The 19,506-nt window shown below is 35.0% G+C and overlaps 2 protein-coding genes across 2 annotated transcripts; both read right to left on the bottom strand.

Moving 5' to 3' along the window:
• Positions 1–253: 253 nt before the first annotated feature.
• Positions 254–3,969, bottom strand: LOC116734583 (ADP-ribosylation factor-like protein 6-interacting protein 4). Its single transcript, XM_032586061.1, has 7 exons — positions 3,787–3,969; positions 3,438–3,510; positions 2,403–2,555; positions 1,947–2,005; positions 1,753–1,842; positions 1,328–1,417; positions 254–1,223 (listed from the first exon to the last, which is right to left on the bottom strand). The coding sequence occupies exons 1-7, from the start codon at positions 3,787–3,789 to the stop codon at positions 1,173–1,175; spliced, it is 519 nt and encodes a 172-aa protein (XP_032441952.1). The 5' UTR covers positions 3,790–3,969; the 3' UTR covers positions 254–1,172.
• A 382-nt stretch (positions 3,970–4,351) lies between these two features.
• On the bottom strand, positions 4,352–13,442 carry rhag (Rh associated glycoprotein). The gene is made up of 10 exons (XM_032585924.1): positions 13,164–13,442; positions 8,842–9,025; positions 8,219–8,369; positions 7,983–8,130; positions 7,372–7,538; positions 7,149–7,286; positions 6,030–6,154; positions 5,871–5,941; positions 5,705–5,778; positions 4,352–5,609 (listed from the first exon to the last, which is right to left on the bottom strand). Exons 1-10 carry the CDS (start codon positions 13,339–13,341, stop codon positions 5,535–5,537), a joined length of 1,311 nt encoding a protein of 436 aa, XP_032441815.1. The 5' UTR covers positions 13,342–13,442; the 3' UTR covers positions 4,352–5,534.
• Positions 13,443–19,506: the final 6,064 nt, after the last annotated feature.

Here is a 19,506-nt window from a genome sequence, read left to right as displayed (position 1 = left end):
TATTTATACTGCAGCCTAAATAGTATTATTTAAAAATTGTCAAAGTAATTAAGTTTTTGTTCTTTTTTGACGCAAAAGATGCTGCTTGCTTGGTTAAGGCGGAGAAACCAAATGTGGGAATGTATAAAACGGCTTTAAAGTGGAAAAATGTTTCTGTAGGAGGGACGCAGTTCGTTTCCATATGATTCAAACAGTGAGTCATCCTCCGTGTGTCAAAACAGCAGGACTGAACAGTGAAATGCATTATCCAAGGTTAGACACCTGAAAGCTTTTCCTCCTGCGCTTTTATTTTCAAGAGGGTTTAAAAGGAAGAAAAGATCCCCCAGAAATATTCAATAAAATGTTTTTTTTTTTAGTAAAATCTCTTCAGTGGTATTTGCTGTCCTTCTGTCAAATGGATCTGTACACACCATCAGACAAACATGGACTCAAACTGGTTTTGTATAAAGAAAAGCAATTTTTTTACCACCATTTTTAAAACAGACACATACGAGAAATAATGAGCATTAATAGGTTAGACCTATTAATGCTACTGAATCCTATGCACTGCTCCATCCTCAGAATAAAAAGAATAAACAAAAAAAATCTTATTTTAGAATAAACTGAAAACACTTTGGCTCCTAAAGCCAGAATTTACATCAAAAACTTAATGATTCATCTCCTTAAATAGAGTTGGACAGCATATTTAAAAAATATATATAGTTAAAACCTTATATTTCTTTTTTAATTATGAACAGAAAAAGATGTCAAGCCCTGAAAAGATATTTGCACACAATGCAGACATTTAAATGACACAGACAGGTTTGTGTTCGACTTGACATTTCGACTGTCCAGACTGAACTGGTAGATTTCATGTTTAAATGGTGTTTCAACCTAAAGCATAGTCAACAAATACCATCTGATCACAAACAAAATTTTCTACATAACAGTTCTTACATTGGACTCAAGGTAGCCACCTGCACAGCGACAAGGTGAAGAAAATGTAGGTAGTGAACCGAATGCACTGACTCCAGCTCGCTGCTGCCCCTGTGTGGTGGAAAAAAAGTTACTTCAGTTCATCGCCTCTCCTTCAGAAAACTCGTTTGTCTGCTCCAGGGAAGCAGGAGGAGCCATTTCCTGAGTTCTGCGGACGCTGACGTCTATGACCAACAAGAGGGGCGTCCATGGCGGCTTCACAGGGTTGAGTTCAAGAACTCCAGCAGCTCTGCTCGATTTTTATCCCGCTGTTACACACAAATTTCACACCAAGACAACAAAAAACATCAAATTAAAAAACTCAAGAAAAGTGTCTTTTATTTCCTTTAATTATGGGGGGAAAAAGGATTACCTGTTTGTCTTTTTTCGACTTCTTTACTTTCATCTTTATCTTCTTCCCTGAAATCATGCTGTACTTTCCTTTTTTTCTGTCTTTCAAATACTGAAAGAAGAAAATTACTAAAATAAAACACTACAAACTAAAAATCATATTAAAAGGAAATAGGTATAGTTTCATAGACCTAAAAGTGATCAATTAAACGGTTTGAATTGATCAACTATTCAATCATTACCAATCATAAACTGAATTTCAATTGTTCTGAAGCTGTAAAAATTTTAATCATGAATAAAAGGCGTGAATAAAAATATTTTTAGAACTGAATCCTGCTTTTTTTAAGTGGACTTAAATCCTTCATTTTGTTACTAGGGTTCCTACATTTTTTTACATTTCAAAATGTCATATTATGAACATTTAAGTACAAAAAAATTCTTTGCTACCTTAGAGATCTGAACCGGTCCTGATTTGTCATCCCCTCCTTTTGCCTTCTTGTCTTTTTTACGCTTTTGCTTTTTCTCTTTCTTCCCTTTCTGTTGCAAAACACAAGGAAACTAAGTTATGCATTTAAAAGGAAAATATATTTTTCCTTTAAATATAAAGAATTAATTCAAGAAAAAAAACATGTTTTTGTTACTTTTTTGTGCTTCTCCTTTTTTCTTCTTTTAGACTGCTTTCTGGATTTACTGTGAGAGTCTGAAAACAATACGAAAACATTACACTAACACAAACATATTGTCTGGCACGTAAAGTTTGAGTTTTGACATTCAGACACAAACATTCATTCCTAAACCAGACCATCTGCAATTGATAAAATTATATTTATGTCTCCATCAGACTTTGGTCTACCACTTAGAACCTGATTTGCATTAGTTGCATTGATAACAACGCAGTAATAAGTTATTAATCAGATAAAAATGTTCAACAACACTGGTAAACCATACCCATTTCTGAGGGTATATCACATCCTCTGTTATGTGCAAAACACATTTTTCTATTTTCTGGATTTATATCAAAATTACTTAATATTAAATTTATCAAAAAGTTAAAAAAGAATACCAATTAAAGCTTGGACATTTTTAGTCACACTTACCACTGCTGCTAGAGCTACGTCTGCTGCTGCTTGATGAATGTGATGGATCTGAGGAGCTGGAAGAAGTGGAGGAGGATGAGGAGGGTGACGATGACAAGCTAGAAGATGAAGACGATCTGCTGCGACTCCGTTCCCGCTTTCTTTTTTCTCTTCCTAAAAAAACAAAACAAAACAGAAAGAGAGGGAAATCAGCAACAAAAACATAATTCATCCATCCCCAAGAATTTCGTCTGTCACATCCTCCTTCAAATAATCTATTAACCTCCTCTGTGAGTTTCCTATTTTTCTTCAACATTTTTTGTCCAATACATCAACAGTCCCTCGTATGCATACGTAGAAGCTTTGCCTCTTTAACTTTGCCTTCCAACAGCGAAGCCTGAATTGTTTTACATTCCTTTTAATGTTAAATATCAAAATGTTCTGCTCTGCCTCCTGTTTCTTTTTTACACCACCTCTAAACTACACTTCATTTCATTTTTGCAACTAATCAGGGTTCCCAAGCATTTTTCAGAATTCCATGCTTTTCAAAACTCAATTATCCTAAGTTTTCTTTAAATGTTTTTTTTTTTTTTTAATTAAATAAAAAAAACTTCACAATTAATTTATTGCAGCAATTTCTACAGATGTCAAGATCATACATATGGAACCTGGAAAATTAAGAGATGGACAAACTGGTGAATGACTGACAAAAATAAATAGATGACCAGATGAATAAACTTGTAGATGACAATGGACAGATTAACAAACAGATCAATGAACAGGTGGAGACACAAACTGATGGATGAATGAACAGCAAAAACCTGTTTGAAATAAATAAATACTAAAAAAAATACTTTGCACCTTCAACTTCTCTCCTTCTTTAGCCTTTCTACACTTTGTAATATAAATTGCTAAATGAAGAATAAAAGAATCAAACCCCAAAATCTTCAAAACGCATCTCATAATGAAAACAGAAGTAGGAAAATATAGTAATTTGGCTTGTATCTCCATATTTAGCTACAGGGTGATAATGAAATGACGGAGAAAGCAACTTGCCTCTGCTCCTTGACCTCGTTCTTTCATCTGTTCTGGATGAGGAACTGGACACCCTGTGTTCCGTTCTGGTTGACTAGAAACACAAACAAAATCTTCATAGTTTGTATATGGCTGCACATTAGACAAATCAGGAAACACATTTGTATTAAAACTGAACATATTCTTCAAGTAATATAAAATTACACACAATGAAGTTCAACTTAGTGGTCTAAAAAGCTGCACAAATAACACACATAAGAGACTTTTAATTCGTTAAATGTATTTTCAGTTGGTGCTACAGTACAAGAGCTAGGATAGGCTAAAGCTAAAGCTACAGCTGTGCGGGTTAAACAATAGTTCCCGTACTCACCATAACGACAAGTTACTACAGTTAGGACGTCATATAATTATTAACACAAACACTACTGTGGCAAAATGTCTAATTGATATTTATTTACAGTTATCACCGGCGAATTAGCAGCAGCTAGCCATCTTTTTACACATTTTGTATCCCATGATGCACCGCTGGTGGCTACATTCAAAACAACCGGCGCCAGAGGAAAGTGCCATAGCGCCCCTAGTGGCGAGTGAATAACACCACTGCCTTGCTCTTTAGAGGTAAGATTTTGTCAGTTTGACATGTTTTCTTTTTCTTCATTTTATTAGGTAATAATTTATTCATAAACCAACATAAAACAAAGTCAACTCGTAGATTATAGAAAGTTAAACCAATATCTTCAGCAAATAAGTTATTCCTGTACTAATCATAGCTTTGATTTATTATATTGTCCGTACTTCTTGTTTTTCTAAGGAACTTTTTTTTGCCGCATACTATGCTAGAGTTCCTTCTTTAGTAAATGAAGAAAATGAGAAATTTTTTACATTTTTATTCCAATCTTAGAGATGTATAAAATAAACCAGCACATCAACAGCAGTACTGTACAAAACATTTTTAATATTGTATTAGTATATTGTACAAGTAGGAGCAAATGCCCAAAGTATAAAAGTAAGAAGCAAAACATCTTGAAGTGTCAGTGGTCTGAGGCACGAGAGATCATTAAAAAAGCTGTAAATGTCAGATAAATCCTATTCGTAGTCAGTTTCATCAAGCTATCAGGGTAGCATTTTGAAGTAGAAAGAAATAAAAAGGACTTTGGCGTCATGCGTCTTCAAACATAAGGAGAAGTTTTTATGCTATGAATAACACATGAGGTTTGTCGCAGTTGTAGTTTTTTAAGACTCAGTGACTAGAAACAAAAAAACAGACACAGAGATGAGTAAAATGAGCTGAAAATAAAACCTTAAACATGATTAATAATCTTGAAAAGATGAATAGAAAATCTCAGTACCAGTTGCCATTGTTAGCTTTGATAAAACTGACCATGTCATTCCATATACAAATTGTATGTACATTCAAAAATACTTCTACTCTGAACAGAAAAAACACCCAGTATAGTTTGTAACATGCATTTGTGCTTATTTGTACAAGAGTCTTTGGAAATACAGGAAATGCTTGGAAATTGGTAGAATATAAGATATATAAAGGTTCACTAGTTATCAGAAGATGAAGCGACCATCCCAGCCCGCGTCAGAGCTGAGCTGACGGACTCTGACTCCTCGGGCTCCAGTGAGGTAAGGCGAAGCAGCTGATCAAAGGCCTCCTATTTTCAATGTAAGTTTCAGCAGATATACCAAGAAAAATACATGAGGCATCCATAAAATACAAAAATAACATTATCAAAAGCTTATCAGATATTACAGCAGTGAAGGAAAGAAGTCGCCTGCTTTGATTGCTGTAATAGTTATTAAACATTTTTTAAAACTCTTTAGTGAAAAATGTAATTTCTTGCTTCCCATAATTTGGAAGAACACATGTTTTCGTGCTTGAAAAAAATAACTCATTCCTATTTTGAATCTGCCATGTGTCATGTTTTAGATAATAGTTTCAAATGTAGTAGCCTTTGTACAGATGTCTTTGTGCACAAAACATGTAAAAAGGATAGTAATGTGCTGATAAATGGTGTTTTTCAGATCATAGTAATATGTTTGACAACCAGAGTTTGAAAAAAAACCCCCTCTGTGTCTGCTTTTTTATATAAAGGGATGAAATGATTCTATTCAGGCTTCTGTTTTGTTCTTCGAGTTTTCTCCAGCAGCCATACTTCCTTCGTTCTCCTCCTCCTCAATGGGAACCTGTAAAAAACACAACGTAGCATCACAAAACTCTGCAGAATAATAAATCCATGATACAAGCAATGGTTAAAGTACAGCAGTACAAGGATCCTAACCTCCCAGTAAAGAGAGTCATCAAAGCAGTTCTGATCTGGAGGTTGTCCCCAGAATGGTAGCTTCATTATCAACCCTGGAAGAAGAAAATTAAACATTTGGTTAAACGTTATTGCTGCTAGTGCACAATCATAAACCAATCATTGTTTCAGTTTTATCCCTACTCACCAGTTATAGCACCTCCAATCAGAGCGAATCCGAGCGACGAAGCCAGGGCAGCAGCTTGCATGTCTGCAGAGCTGACATTTAAAGTGAGAGTAACATTATTTCAAAGCAACACATTTGTTGTAAGTGCATAATTTCAATTACTGTATATGGAATATTTACCCTTGATTTGCCTTTCCCAAAGCCACAGCAACAATGCCAGCCAGTCCTCCAAGGATGCCAGGCATGCCGTGCAGATTGTGGACTCCACACGTGTCCTGGATGCCCAGGTTGGATGCCAGGATCGGCTGCAAAGTCAAGAAAAAGACAAAATAGTCTCTGTTTTAAAATAGTAAAATTTTAATGATAAAATTATCTTTTAAATGTGTTTGCCACAAATATTTACTACTGGACAGAAAGTTGTATAACGCAAAATGTAAAACTATAATATTCAGGGAATTTCTTTTTTCCGATTTTGAATGAAATCTCATGAGACCTTATAGTACTTATACACCTGGATTTTGACTTGGAGGCATAATGTATTCTGCCTAAATTCTGTTAAGTCACTTGTCTGGTTTTTGACAATTAATTTTTTTTGATTTTCCATCTTTTCAGGTATACAAAAGCAAACCCCAAATATAGACATGTTATAGAAGAAATGTCAGCATCCAAAAAGAGTTTTCTATCCATTCTTCGTTTTTATGCTTGTAGGAACTTTCCCAGTTCCTCAGAATTAGTCTTGATAAAATAAATCTAACCGATTATTGAACTTTTGGATTGAACAGGAATAAAAGGCAATTAAAAGAGTCGACAGTCTTGAATTCAGTCAAAATTATAAGGAACTGGGTAAGTACAGTATTTCAACTGTGCACCCTAAAGTATTTTGAAGACAACACTATGGGAAGTATTACTTTCGAGCAAACAGGTTGAACTTAACCAAGACTGTCCCATGTTAGTGATCATGTTGGTTTGTCAGGATCTAAAAGTGTAGTCATGGAAAAGACTGTTTCTAGTTTGGAAACTTCTGGTTATAATTTTTATAACTGATTTGGTTCTGTTGGTATCTTAATGCCACATCATTTAGAACAGCTGAGTTGTTCATAGTGGGTCTGAGACTCAGCTGGAAAAAGGTTCTGGTTCACAAAAACAGGTGAAAGATGTGAGAAGTGGGCATATAGACTGGACCCTCTTCTGGAACAGTGAGGATGCTGTTCTAGTCTGATGTGATGGTGACACATTTAGGACTTGAAGCACTCCTTACTATGGCTATATTTACTTTCAAATTGCTCATTTTCAACTTACAGAGAGGAGTTTGAAGCCCAGGGTGGAAATGATGCCAGCCACTAATCCAATCAGCATCGCTCCAAATGGTTGGATATTCATGTCGGCACAAGTTCCCACTGCAACACCACCAGCCAGAGTGGCATTCTGTATGTGGACCTGTGTTATTATAAAGGCATATAAATGAGTACAAGTCTAAAATATCCTTCAGTTAACTATTTTAGATGAATGTGAGGTGCCTGACCATGTCCAGTTTCCCTTTGTGTTCAACCAGGCTGGAGATGGCGTACGCAGAGAGCACACAGGCGGCCAGGGAGACATAGGTGTTGATCACTGCAGTGAGCTGAGTGACGCCTGGCTCAGCGATGGCTGAGTTGAAGCTGGGCCAGAACATCCACAGGAACACGGTTCCTGCAGAACAAGTTTGTTCAACTAAGCTGGTGAAACAAACCCAAATTTATAAGCTGCACTGCTATTTGTGTCCACTTGGTGGCAGGAGCAGCGCATGTGGAGAAGGACTGCACATGTTCTAATACAAATCACAACATTCTAGTTTCTTAGTTTTATTATATACAAGTGTTGTGCTTATATGTATTTAGGCAGAATGTGTCCAAATGTGAGGGATCCAGCTTCATATATTTGCAAGTATTTTTATTATTGAAATCAGCAAAAAACAGAGACTGATTTGAAAAAGAAGGTAAAGATTATGAAAAGCTGCCCAGACAAATGCATAACTCCTGAAATAAATATACCATCATGTTTATTTCACTGAAATGTTCAGTTTGAGGTTCAATATCTGAGAGTAATCTATGCTCCCTTGCAATAAAAAAATCATTGACAGTCATTTTCACGTACCGATCATTGCAAACAGGTCAGAATGATAAACAGATCCATCATTTTCATGTCCGTTCCTCAAACCGGGTCGGTAAAGAACCCGAGCCACTGCCAAACCAAAGTAAGCACCAAAAGCGTGTATGATCATTGACGCTCCAACATCGTTAGCCTGTAAAATGAGATGTTTCACATTATTTTTCAGGTGAAAATGCCAGAATTGGGGTTATAATCCTTAGCATAAACTGTTATAAACTCACCTTAAGAATGTTAGCCACCAGATGCTCATTGATGGAGAAGATGGTGATCTCCAGGATGGTCATGATGAGGAGCTGCACTGGGCTGGTTTTACCCAGAACAGCACCAAAGGAGATCAGGACTGTAGCTGTGCTGAAGTCTGCATTTATCATTCTGCAGCAAAGTGAGAAAAATAATCCAGTGATTATTACTAAAATTATTTACCCCTTGATTCTTTTTTTATTTTACACATTTTGTCAACTTAACATTTGATGAGGTTTTACCTGTTGGCTGTGTTGCCTGGTCATTGGAATACTGTTTGTTTACTACAAAAGCACAGCTGCATTTATGTTAAGATTATATCTCTTTTAATGATTAGCTAACTCCTGAAGGTAGTTGATTGCACTTGATTTTGTTTACGGGCATCAAAGTAAAGGACTTTAGACTTTTTATTGAAAACACTGCATCATTTTATTTCCACTTTGTCATTGGTTCTTCATATAAAATCCCAATCAAAAGAATTGTAACATGAAAAAATAAAATAAAAATCAAGGGTTGTGAGTGCTGATGCAAGCCAAACATTAATTTTAAACTATTATATTTGTGTGATTTCAGCAGCACAGGTTCAGCCATTTCAGAGACGTACTTGAAGATGTTCATTTTAATCTTGCCGTTATCCATGTGCCACAATCCCTGCATGAGGAGACCCCACTGGAGACCGAAGGCGGCCAGCACCAGATTGATGCCCACGCTGCTGAACCCGTATTTCTTGAGGAACGTCATCAGGAACCCGAAGCCGATGAAGATCATGACGTGGACATCCTGAAACACTGCAGTGCGATATAAAAAGCAGCAGTCACTTGTTCTGTTGCTAAACGAGGACACGATCAAATCAAATGAAGAAGTTCAAGGTAAAAATGCTGCTCTCAGTTTTAATCATGTTGTCATGGTTCGTTGTACTTTTTGGTTTGAATGACTTATTGGAAAGTTAGTGAACTTAACAGGAGTCATGTTTCTCAACAGAGGTAACATTGTTGTGACCTGTTTGCTGTGAAACCAAATTAATCCCACCATGAATAGTGTTCTGGGAAAAGCCCATCCTGTTCCTGCTTGGTCTCTTAGTCTGTGGTACCTCTGATGAAGTGCATATGATCCTAATATACTCCTGAAGCATGAAGAGATGCTTTAAATTACAAAAACAGGAGTGCTTTTGTCATGTGGCACGCTCTGCAGCAGAGACGAAGACGTAACTTCTGGTATTTTCAGGGAGGATTTACATAAAACTGGGTGCATCCTTTAAAACTTATCGTCCTCATCATCAGGCAGGAAATCAGTCTCCTGTTTCCATACAGCCTTTAAGCTTGACATGATGAGCTTCGCATGTGGGAAACACGTCAAGGAGGAGATATGTGGGCTGAGAGACAATAGGCTTCATTTCCTTTGCTCTAGACAAATAGCTTCTGTAAACTATGTTTGATATGTAGTCTAGAGAGAAATGCGTTATGCAGCATTGGAAGAGCTCTTTAGTGACTTGAGAAACATGTTGGTAGATTTTCCTACATGCAATAAAGATGAGAAAACAAATTCCACGCTTTGGGGACTCCATTTAACCAGGAAGTTTTCTGAAGGTTTTCTTAGGCAAGGACATATAGGAGCCACTATTAATCTCGGTTTGGCGCATTAAATCCAAAGGCTAATTTTGCTATGTTTTCATTTTTTAAAAGGATTGTTTGGGTGAAAAAAAATACACTAATAATTTATCAAAGTTTACAACTCTGCTATCTTAAAACTTCATTCACAAAATATTAAAGCTGCAAGATTGTTTGGATAGGGATGTGGTAATGCCACTGCTGCTTAGACTGTTATTAAGAATTAAAACAAGAGTAAAAAATGTAGTCCACAGTAATTCATTCAATATGCTTTGGATCATATTGTTAAGAGTTGAAAGTTTGTTTTCACTTAGGGGTAGCAGGCAACATAAAGAGGCTACAATAAGTTATTAAATATGGTGAAGACATAATGTGCTATAATATGTTGACAAAGAAAACAGCAACAACCAAAATCACCCTGATCACAAAACAAAAAATTGCAATAACCACAATTATATGATGATAAGAATATACTTATTTACTTCCTAAATTTTCACAATCTAAAACTGCACTAAATTTTGTACAGTAGTGGGCCTGCAACTGATTCAATGAGCTGTGCAATGTGTCTCTGTTTATGTGAGGCAGCCATGTTGGATTCTGAAATTGGGGAAAAACCTTCTAATTTCAAAAAAATCTAAATTCTTGGAGATGCTTTCCAAACCCAACATCTGATCCAGAATGAATGAATTAATTTCCTGTTTATAGCCTGTTAAATTCTTTTAAATGTTTAGGAAGGTTTTTTATATATATATATAATTATTATTATGGTTGTTTACCATGATTGCATAATATTTAATTGATAATGTCTAAAGTATTGCATGTACTGAATAAAAAAATAGAATAACAAGTTTATCAGTTGGGAACCAGTTTGTAGATTTAAGTTATTTTTACCTTTTATATTCAGTACTGTTCAAAGATATAAAGGGTTTTCAGTACTCAAAGGTAAAATAACCTACTTGGTTCTTCAGCATTCCTTTGACTTATTCAGGATTCAAGAATATTACGGAGCAGAAATGCATCAATTAATGAGCAAACTTACTGAATAGGTATTATAGTTGTTTTGGCTTCTGCATAGAAAGCAGTCACTACATTAAAAGAATCTTTATTCTTCTCTAATTTATGCATTTAATCTCAGGACTATAAGACACGAGAGTTTCCAAACTTTCATTATTTCTTTCTACAAGGCAAGTACCGAGTACAATAAGAATTTACACACTTTTCTTAGTTGATCGTTTTCCACTGGTATTTACACCAACATTTTGAAATTATGTAGCATCAGTTTAACTTTATTATTGCTTCTCAATATTGTTCCTGAGGTATTGTTTTAGGTATTAGGTATTGGTCCTGAACCTTTCCAAAGGAAGTTTCAGGAACAATAGTTTTGAAAATGGTGGAGCTACAAGTTTTAGTTTTCAAATCTATAGATAATATATAAAATCAAATGCATTCTAGACATAACAATTAAGGTTAGACGCTATATCATAATCTTTGCACTGTGTTTTGTTTTGTAATGTCCACAAAGACCCACATTCCTCACCTCTGATTCCAAAAATGTTATAACTTAGGTTTAATTTGTTAATTTGAAAAGTTCCAATGAGTTTTTAATAACATCTAGACAGAAATAGATATTATGTGGACATACACTTTCCTTTTAAAGACTTTTAATCTTAACTATGAAATTTAAACTTGAAATAATCCCTACTAACTACAACTGAAATCATATCAATTGTTTGGATTTGACCACCATTTACAGCACTTCTTGTTACATTTGGCTATATAAGTGAATTATCTTTTAAGACATTTTTCATCTAGTTGTTTCTCTTTTGTCCAAGCTGAAGTGTCCAGGGATATAAAAGAGATTTCCCCAAATATTTAAACTTGCTTTCAAATTTCACAAAAATAGTAATATGGCTCCTCACTTTAGTTTTGATGGAATTATTGAGTGTGAAAGTCTTAATCCAAATTTTAATGTGCCCCAAAGAATGGTATTGCAGTGCAGTGAACAGTACTTTGAGGATGCCTGTAAAATAAAGATGGTGAGCAACCACTGAGAGTGGCAACGCGCCAAGAAGTTAGGTAACGCTGTGTGGGCGAGCCAAGACAGGAGAGAATCCCCCTGAGGAGCATCACAGAGCTGAGTGAGGGAGAGTGATGCAAGCCACTCAAAATTGATTGTTCTTTCATTTTAATTTCTCATTTAAATTTGGCAAGCTGCATAATTTCAGGAAAGTGGTTTTGGATTCAGTCATTTGTTACAAAGTGTTGGATATTTTGCAGTTAAAACAAATATTGCATATAAATGGGTTTTTTTGTGCATAGAACCACAAGTCTTGATTCTTTTAAGTCTCACTGCAGAAATGATTTTTTTGCATCACCTTCTCAGGGAGAATTACCGATTTCTCAGCATTTTTCTGAGCCATGCTTGGAGAAAATCCCAAAACATTAAAATGAATTTCCATATTACATTACATTTGTAAGTTCATAGATTTAATTCTGAAGAAGGAAAAACAAAGAACAAAGTCAGCCTTGAAACATAATATTTACACGGAGTTTGCCTATTAAGTTAGAGATGGAAAGAAATAATGAATAATTTTTCATGATGAAGCTAAATCGCGAAAGATTTCTATATACTGTAGACTGAGCTAATCTCTGAGACGCACACCTGCCCCACCCAGTCATCAACAGACTGAACAGTACCTTGTAGCTGTAAGTTATGTGTATGTTCATGCAGATAAGTAGTTCAAACGCAAAGAGGAACTTGGAACTTCTTAAAAAGCACTAAAAGCAGAAATTGGGAATAAAGTTTTTACAAGCACCAGAAGCTGATTTGTTGCTCCGACCACCTTATGACTGCCTGTAATTACCCGTTTGACACAGTCATGCAAATCACATGTAACCTCCTTTCTGCTACAGATCACACTTTCTCCTGCAGGATCCTCTCCACTTCTCAGCTGCATCTGTCCTGACTGTTGGAGAGAAAAGCAACCTCATGCATCTTTTTTTTTATCTCAGTTCACCAACCTGCTCCAGAAACAACTTTGAAACACTTCTATGTCTGTTTGCCAGGAATCAAGGTTAAAGCATTTCAGGAAAGACGTTCCTGTGAAAAGAAGCAGCCTCCTGTTTTTAGGATCACACAACTCCTATCTTTAAAAAAAAGTTTTGCTTAAATAACAACTACCTCCCACATTTCACCTCATGTCAGAAAAACAGCATAGGTGTTGGGATATTTTCTCGGCTTCTTTAGCTAATTAAAAAAGCTGCAGCACATGCAGTGTAAGCTTTAGTTAGAGTTAAAGCATCTCTCTGCATCACTTACTAGGATACAGCTGCAGAGGTGATTCTTCTTCAGTGGTATTAGCATCATGGTGACCATCATGATGACCCTTCCCATCATCATAGACCACAAACACAGCAAACAAGATGATGGTGATAATCTCCAAAATCAAGGCCAGGATGGGGAATTTCAGCCTCATGTTGGTGGAGTATGCAGGCATCCTGTAGCCAACTCTCGTTATCTTTCAGTAGCTTTGAGTGTCAGTCCCTCCCTATCTGTTCTGGTGTTTAGGGGTTGTGCCGTCTAAAAGGGGGGGAAGAAAGCGACGCTTGCTTTTAAACTGGTCCAGGGTTTTTTTGTGACCAATGACAGGGTAGCAGACTGATGTCTCCTCAGTAAACACCCCCCACACTTCCCTACACCCTGTTCACTTTACTCACAGGGGGTGGGTTTCCTCTGTGGACTGTGGGGATGGCTAAACAAAAAACAAACATAGTAACACCCAACCATCAAGCAGTGATAGCTGTCAAGTCTTCTTTCAACAACATTTCTTAAAGCCACACATATTTCGTTTTGATTTTTTCACAGCTTTCAAATGGAGAGAACTATCAAATGCAGCACGACGACAAATGTTAAATTACAAACATAACTGTGTTGATACAAAAGTAGTCCTACCAAATCCGTTTCTTACTGGGGTGAAACCAGAAAGTTTACTATGTTTTTGCTTGTGTTTGTAGAGCATAATTTTGAGGACTTAATGTATACTTGGTTTTATTTTTTGGTACCATTTTACAGTAAAGATCAACTTACAAGTCCCTTATAAATAACATGCACATATATCATCAATTAATCTGTAAACACTTTAGAAATCATTAATAAGAGTTTAACGTGCATTAATTAAGGCTAAGAAAGAATCAAACCTATACTGGAAAGATAAAATACAACATTACATATTAAATAATTATGTTTACAAAAGCTTATTGTTCTTACAAACTTGTAACTTAGTGTGAAATATTAAGTTGCAACTCCAAATGGAATATATAGGTGAAAAGATTCTGCACACTATTTTACAAAAAAAATAATCAGTTTTGTGTCTAATGCATGCATACTTAAGTGCATGCATTACTTGCACTTAAGTAATGCATGATAAACATCTATACATTATTTATAGTGTTTACATATTGTTTAATAACATATCTATGAACTATTTGTTAATAAGGGGTGCCATACAGACCTATTTTTTTATGTGAACTTTCAATTGTAGTTATTTCCCCTTTGTTTTCAGTCGATGTCACTCAATTCTTGCTAATTTCTCGTCTTTTATAAATAATGACAATGACAACACAATCACATAAAAAATCATGCACAAACATTTTAATTTACTACAAGAAAACTTTTTAAAAACTATAAAAGAGAAAGATCCTTTCATAAAGAGCCCAGCAAACTCTGGTACAGGAAAAAGATGAAAAGCAAGAGGCTTCACATTTACTCTAAATCTGATTAGATTCAGCTACTAATTGATTTCAACCAAAAATAGCGCTGACTAATTCATCTCAAGCATGTAAACTTGACGTCAGATGGTCACATTAATCATTGAACCTTTTTAAAAAATTAGGTGCACAATTTTAAATTTGACATGAATTCACGTTAGCTTGACATCAAACACAAAGAGTGATCTTCAGGGTTGCTCCTCTTGGCCTGATTTAGACAAATGTGCCATTTTCCTTTCATTTCTTGGTGACGGATTTAACTGAAATCCACCGGAGATCTTTTTTTGTATCCATTCCCTGACTTATACGTTTCAGTAATGTTTTCTCTGATTTGCTTGGAGTGTTTTTTGTCTTCTACCTTTAATGGTAGCCAGGAATACTGATGAACCAGTGAATGGACCTTCCAGACACAGATGTCTTTATACTATAATCACTAGAGACACTCACTACACTCTGGTGATCTCTCTTCCTCTCATTGTGAGGGAACAACTAGCTGGCTCTGTTGAATTAGGTCAGTCACTTTAAAAGGAGGTGAAAATTTATGCAGTCACTTATTTGTTGGTACTTATTTTTATTTAATTGTCATTATTTTGTAGAAATCAGCTTTACTTTTACGTTGAAGGTCTTTTTTTTTTTTTTTTACTTTTTTTTTGTCAAAAAATTCCACCAAATTAGTTTGAAAGTAAAGCTAAGTTAATGTTTCAAAGTAAGAAAAATTTTGGGCAGAGTTTCAAAAGGTATTATGAAGCAAGACAGCTTATAAATCTGACTCAGACGAAAAAACTAGACCAAAATTAAAACTAACTATTGTGGGACACTTGTCAAAATATATCCTTAATTTTCTTTCAAACATGCAATTTAAAAGACAGTTTAACCAAACTCTAATAAAAATATTTTATTTATTGGTTCAAATCTGAAATGAAATGGTTTTCTTGCAAAAAAAAAAAAATAAATAAATAAAAATTTTTGTTTATGTACATTGTTGTCTGACTAATTTACATCAGTCCTTTATCATTTGAATTAAATAGATTTTTATGATTAATTTATATCAAATGAAAGTATTCTATTTTCTACAACTTAATTTGTTTATATTTAGATTTTCTATTGAATATACTAATTAATTAACTTATTTTAAATCCAAACACTGTAAAATCTAATTGGTAATATTGGTTGTAATGTGTTGCCTTCATTTTATGGGATATTCTTTTTTTACAGTGTGGATTTTTACTTTGCTTTTCTGTTTGACTGGATTTTAGCTATTAAACAATCTGAATGCATCTTGTTCAACTCCTTCCCTTGATTCTTTGAGCTGATCTGCAGATGCGGTTTACATTTTTCACTTCAACTCTGATCTGACTTGAGATTCTGATTTAAATTTCCTTGGTCAAGAGCTCTTTGATAAAGGCTGGGAGCTTTACAAATGAGCTGAGTTACTATAATCACAGCCAGCAAAACATTTCTGTTTGCCTTGGAGCTGAGAAGAGGGAATTTTTTCCCAAAGCCTTTAGGGAAATTACTTTCAAATGTTGAGAGATATTGAAACCTTTGCAGCTCTGTTGAGAGTAATCTACTTTCTCTGACTCATTATTACATCAAAGTACAAAGAAATAATTTGTACAGATTTTCTGGGTCACTGAGATGCTTTTTATAATGAATGGAGCTGAAGTGAAAGTTTAATTTTTTAAGACAAGTGAGAAAATCCGGTCTTTTTTAACTCGTGGTAGATCTGATGAAGTTCTTCACTCAAATATACGGTTCAGGGTTTTCCTCTGCTGATGTTTTGATCTGCGCCTGGTTGGTTTTTACATTCTGTTCAGTAGTAATAAAAGCTCAACCCATCTCATTTCACAGCACTTATCTGAATGCTGCAAGATTCATATTGTTTTGGTTTTCAGGCTGTTGCTCACACCTGTTTACACTTGAGGTTTTGATGCAGTCGTGTTTGATCCGCCATGAAAACAAGCTTATTGCCTAACTGTAACAAGTAAGTCATAATCCCTCTGCTGAGATGGAAATTATATCTAAAACAAAACAATTTACCTTCCCCAGATGATTTAAATGGTTTTACACATACAAATCTGCAAAGTGTGGCATGCATTTATTTCCAGAATAAACTTATGTTCAATTGAGAATCTGTAGCAAGAGTTGAAAATTATTGTTGCTCTTTAAATACTGTGAGGTTTGTACAATGGAGCATTAGGGCCATTGCAGATAAAAAAAAGGAGTACATTTTCTCCAAAAAAAACTCAACATATTCTAGATTAATCTCAGTAATTTTCTAGAAAAAAGTAGAACATTTCTGAGTTTCAAAAATAAAAAATTTGCAAGCGAAAAATCAAATAATCTGAACTTTTGAAACTCAGAAATTTCCAAGGCTTTTTCTAGAAAATTTCTGTGATGAATCTCAAAATTTTTGAGTTTTCCTAGCAATTTTTTGACTTTTCAAACTCAGAAATGTTCAAGTTTTTTTCCAGAAAATTTCTGCTATTAATCTAAAAAATTTCAGAGATTGAAATTACTCTGAAATTTACTCCTCATTTCTTCCCCCAAATAGAATAGGCTTAATATGCCATTGTAGGGGGCTGTGGGTTTGATGTGACAAGGTGCTGAAAAGAACAAAATGAAAAAAATTCAAAATGAACCAGTAAATACAAGATTGGTTCATTTGTATTCAGCCAGGATGAAAAATCTTTTAGCGATTATAAAGTGAACTTAAAAGTTTTTCTTAGAACTTCAAAATGACTCATTATATCCACTCAAAATTATTGTCAAAACAGCTTATTTTCTGGTCTATTGTTTACTGCTGTTTGCTAAAAATAACTATGTGTTTCCTCCCTGATATGTTATTAAGTTTCACAGGTTTTGTTATGTCACAGTCAGCAGTTTTTGATCATGTTAAGTGTGTTTAAGAATTGAGTAGGTTAAAGTGTTATTTCTTCACTGATGTACTGCAAACGTCTGCCAATATACAGAAAAATAGCTGTAGCTGCTGTGTAGCTGCAGGTTCTGACATTATAATGTTTCACATTTCAGTTTTTACCAATAGTGTGAACACCCATGTAACACTGTGTGGAAATTTGATTCTTTATTTGAAAACTGAATGTGTTGGACCTTGAATCCTCCGACTTTGGTTTACATTCAGTGTCACATGCAAGGAGCAAAAAGTCTCCACCTGTGAGTTATGATGCAAGAAGTGAACAAACTCTTTAAACTGCCAGCTGAAAGCCCCACCCCCAATATGCAACTGTGATTCTCTCCGTTCCTCAAACCTGAATTTATCCTGGGCACTAAATGTGAATAAATGGATGTGATCGATCCTAGAAGTAATGTCTGATAAATGAACTGAACTGATATGGCACTCTTCCAGTCATATTGACCACTCAGAAATCATAATGTTCCTAAATGTATGCTCAACCTATTTTACCTACACAGACAAAGCTTTGTGTGACATAAAAGTAACAGTATATATCACCTTCAGTGAAATATAGAGATAGAAGCATCATGCTTCACAATTATGAGCCACATAAAATCCCAATATAATGCACTGAATTGATGATTACAAAACACAGTGGTTTGAGAAAATACTTTTGCCAGATATTGTACACAAGTTTAAAATTCTGCTCAGCTAAAATATTATTTTTTTGCCTGACATTTCTGACTTTATTTCCTTTTTTTTGTCTCAGTCGTTGTGAGTAGATGGAACCAGCTACAGCTTCTTGTTTTCTGTAATTTTCTGTGTTTTCTAGGAATAAGTTGGCGGTTGGATCAAAGCAGAAACATGATTTTCTTTCTGAGAAAAAGTCATGTTTTCTCAGAAAAAACATGCTCTCTGAGGCTTGCAGATTGAGACCAACTTCACACATTAATGGCTACACCAAAGAAGTTTTTTATCGGCCAAAATCAGTCTAATCTGGCCTCTCTGTGAAGTTCACATTCCAGAAAAGCCATTAGACAATTTATCTCCCCTCATTCACTACCTTGTCGTAAAGCACATATTTGAGGGGAATAAACAAGCCATCAGGCTCAAAGTGTTTCTTTTGTCTTAGATTCCCACATGCCGTTATGCAACATTTGCTGGACCAGAGTCTCCATTGCTAACGCAAACATCCCTATGAATATTATTGTTTTGTGAGCATTCATCCAGCCTAACCTATAATCCTCCTTTCGCAAAGCACTTTGTAAATTTTAAATATGTGGTATTTCTAGAAACCACATATTAGGAATCACAATGCCTCTATAGAATTGATAATCCAGTCAGTTTTTATAATGTTGGCAGTAATAAATGCTTATTTCTGATTTAGGTTTAGATTTAGATCTGCTTCAGACAAGGCTATTAACAACAAGTTGCTGCTTATAACAGAATGTATTCCAACATAAAAGTCTGTCAAAGAATGTAAATAAGTTAACAATCAAAGCTTTTTTCACAACAATGCAATTACATGTGGAACATCATGCAACCCATTATTTCTGTACAGTGTTTACCCTTTAAATACTCCTGTAGAAGTACCATAAGTACTTAATGATGGAACTTGACTTAATGTTATGCTTTGATTGTTGACTCTATGTTGCATTGTGTTTCTGTGTTTGATATTATGTAAAGCACTTTGAAATGCCTTGCTGCTGAAATGTGCTATACAAATAAATTTGATTTTGATTTGATAAGTATGTTGTAGGTACCAGCAAACATATCTTGTAGGTACCCTGTAAAATGCCTGTGTGTCAATCAGGTAGTTCAGACTCATGTTTTTATTAAAACCAGGATATAGAGCCCATCCTGGTTTTAATAGGAACCACATTTCAATTTTAAAGTCCTTACTCTGGCTCTCTGTAGCTCACAAAATAGACTTTTAAATACTGTTGTTAGTTTATAAATCACTGAACGACTTAGAGCCAAA

Source organism: Xiphophorus hellerii, chromosome 15, assembly GCF_003331165.1.
Source record: "Xiphophorus hellerii strain 12219 chromosome 15, Xiphophorus_hellerii-4.1, whole genome shotgun sequence".
Classification (NCBI taxonomy): domain Eukaryota; kingdom Metazoa; phylum Chordata; class Actinopteri; order Cyprinodontiformes; family Poeciliidae; genus Xiphophorus; species Xiphophorus hellerii.
Note: the sequence above shows the minus strand (reverse complement) of the source record. Positions and strands in the feature narration are given on the sequence as shown.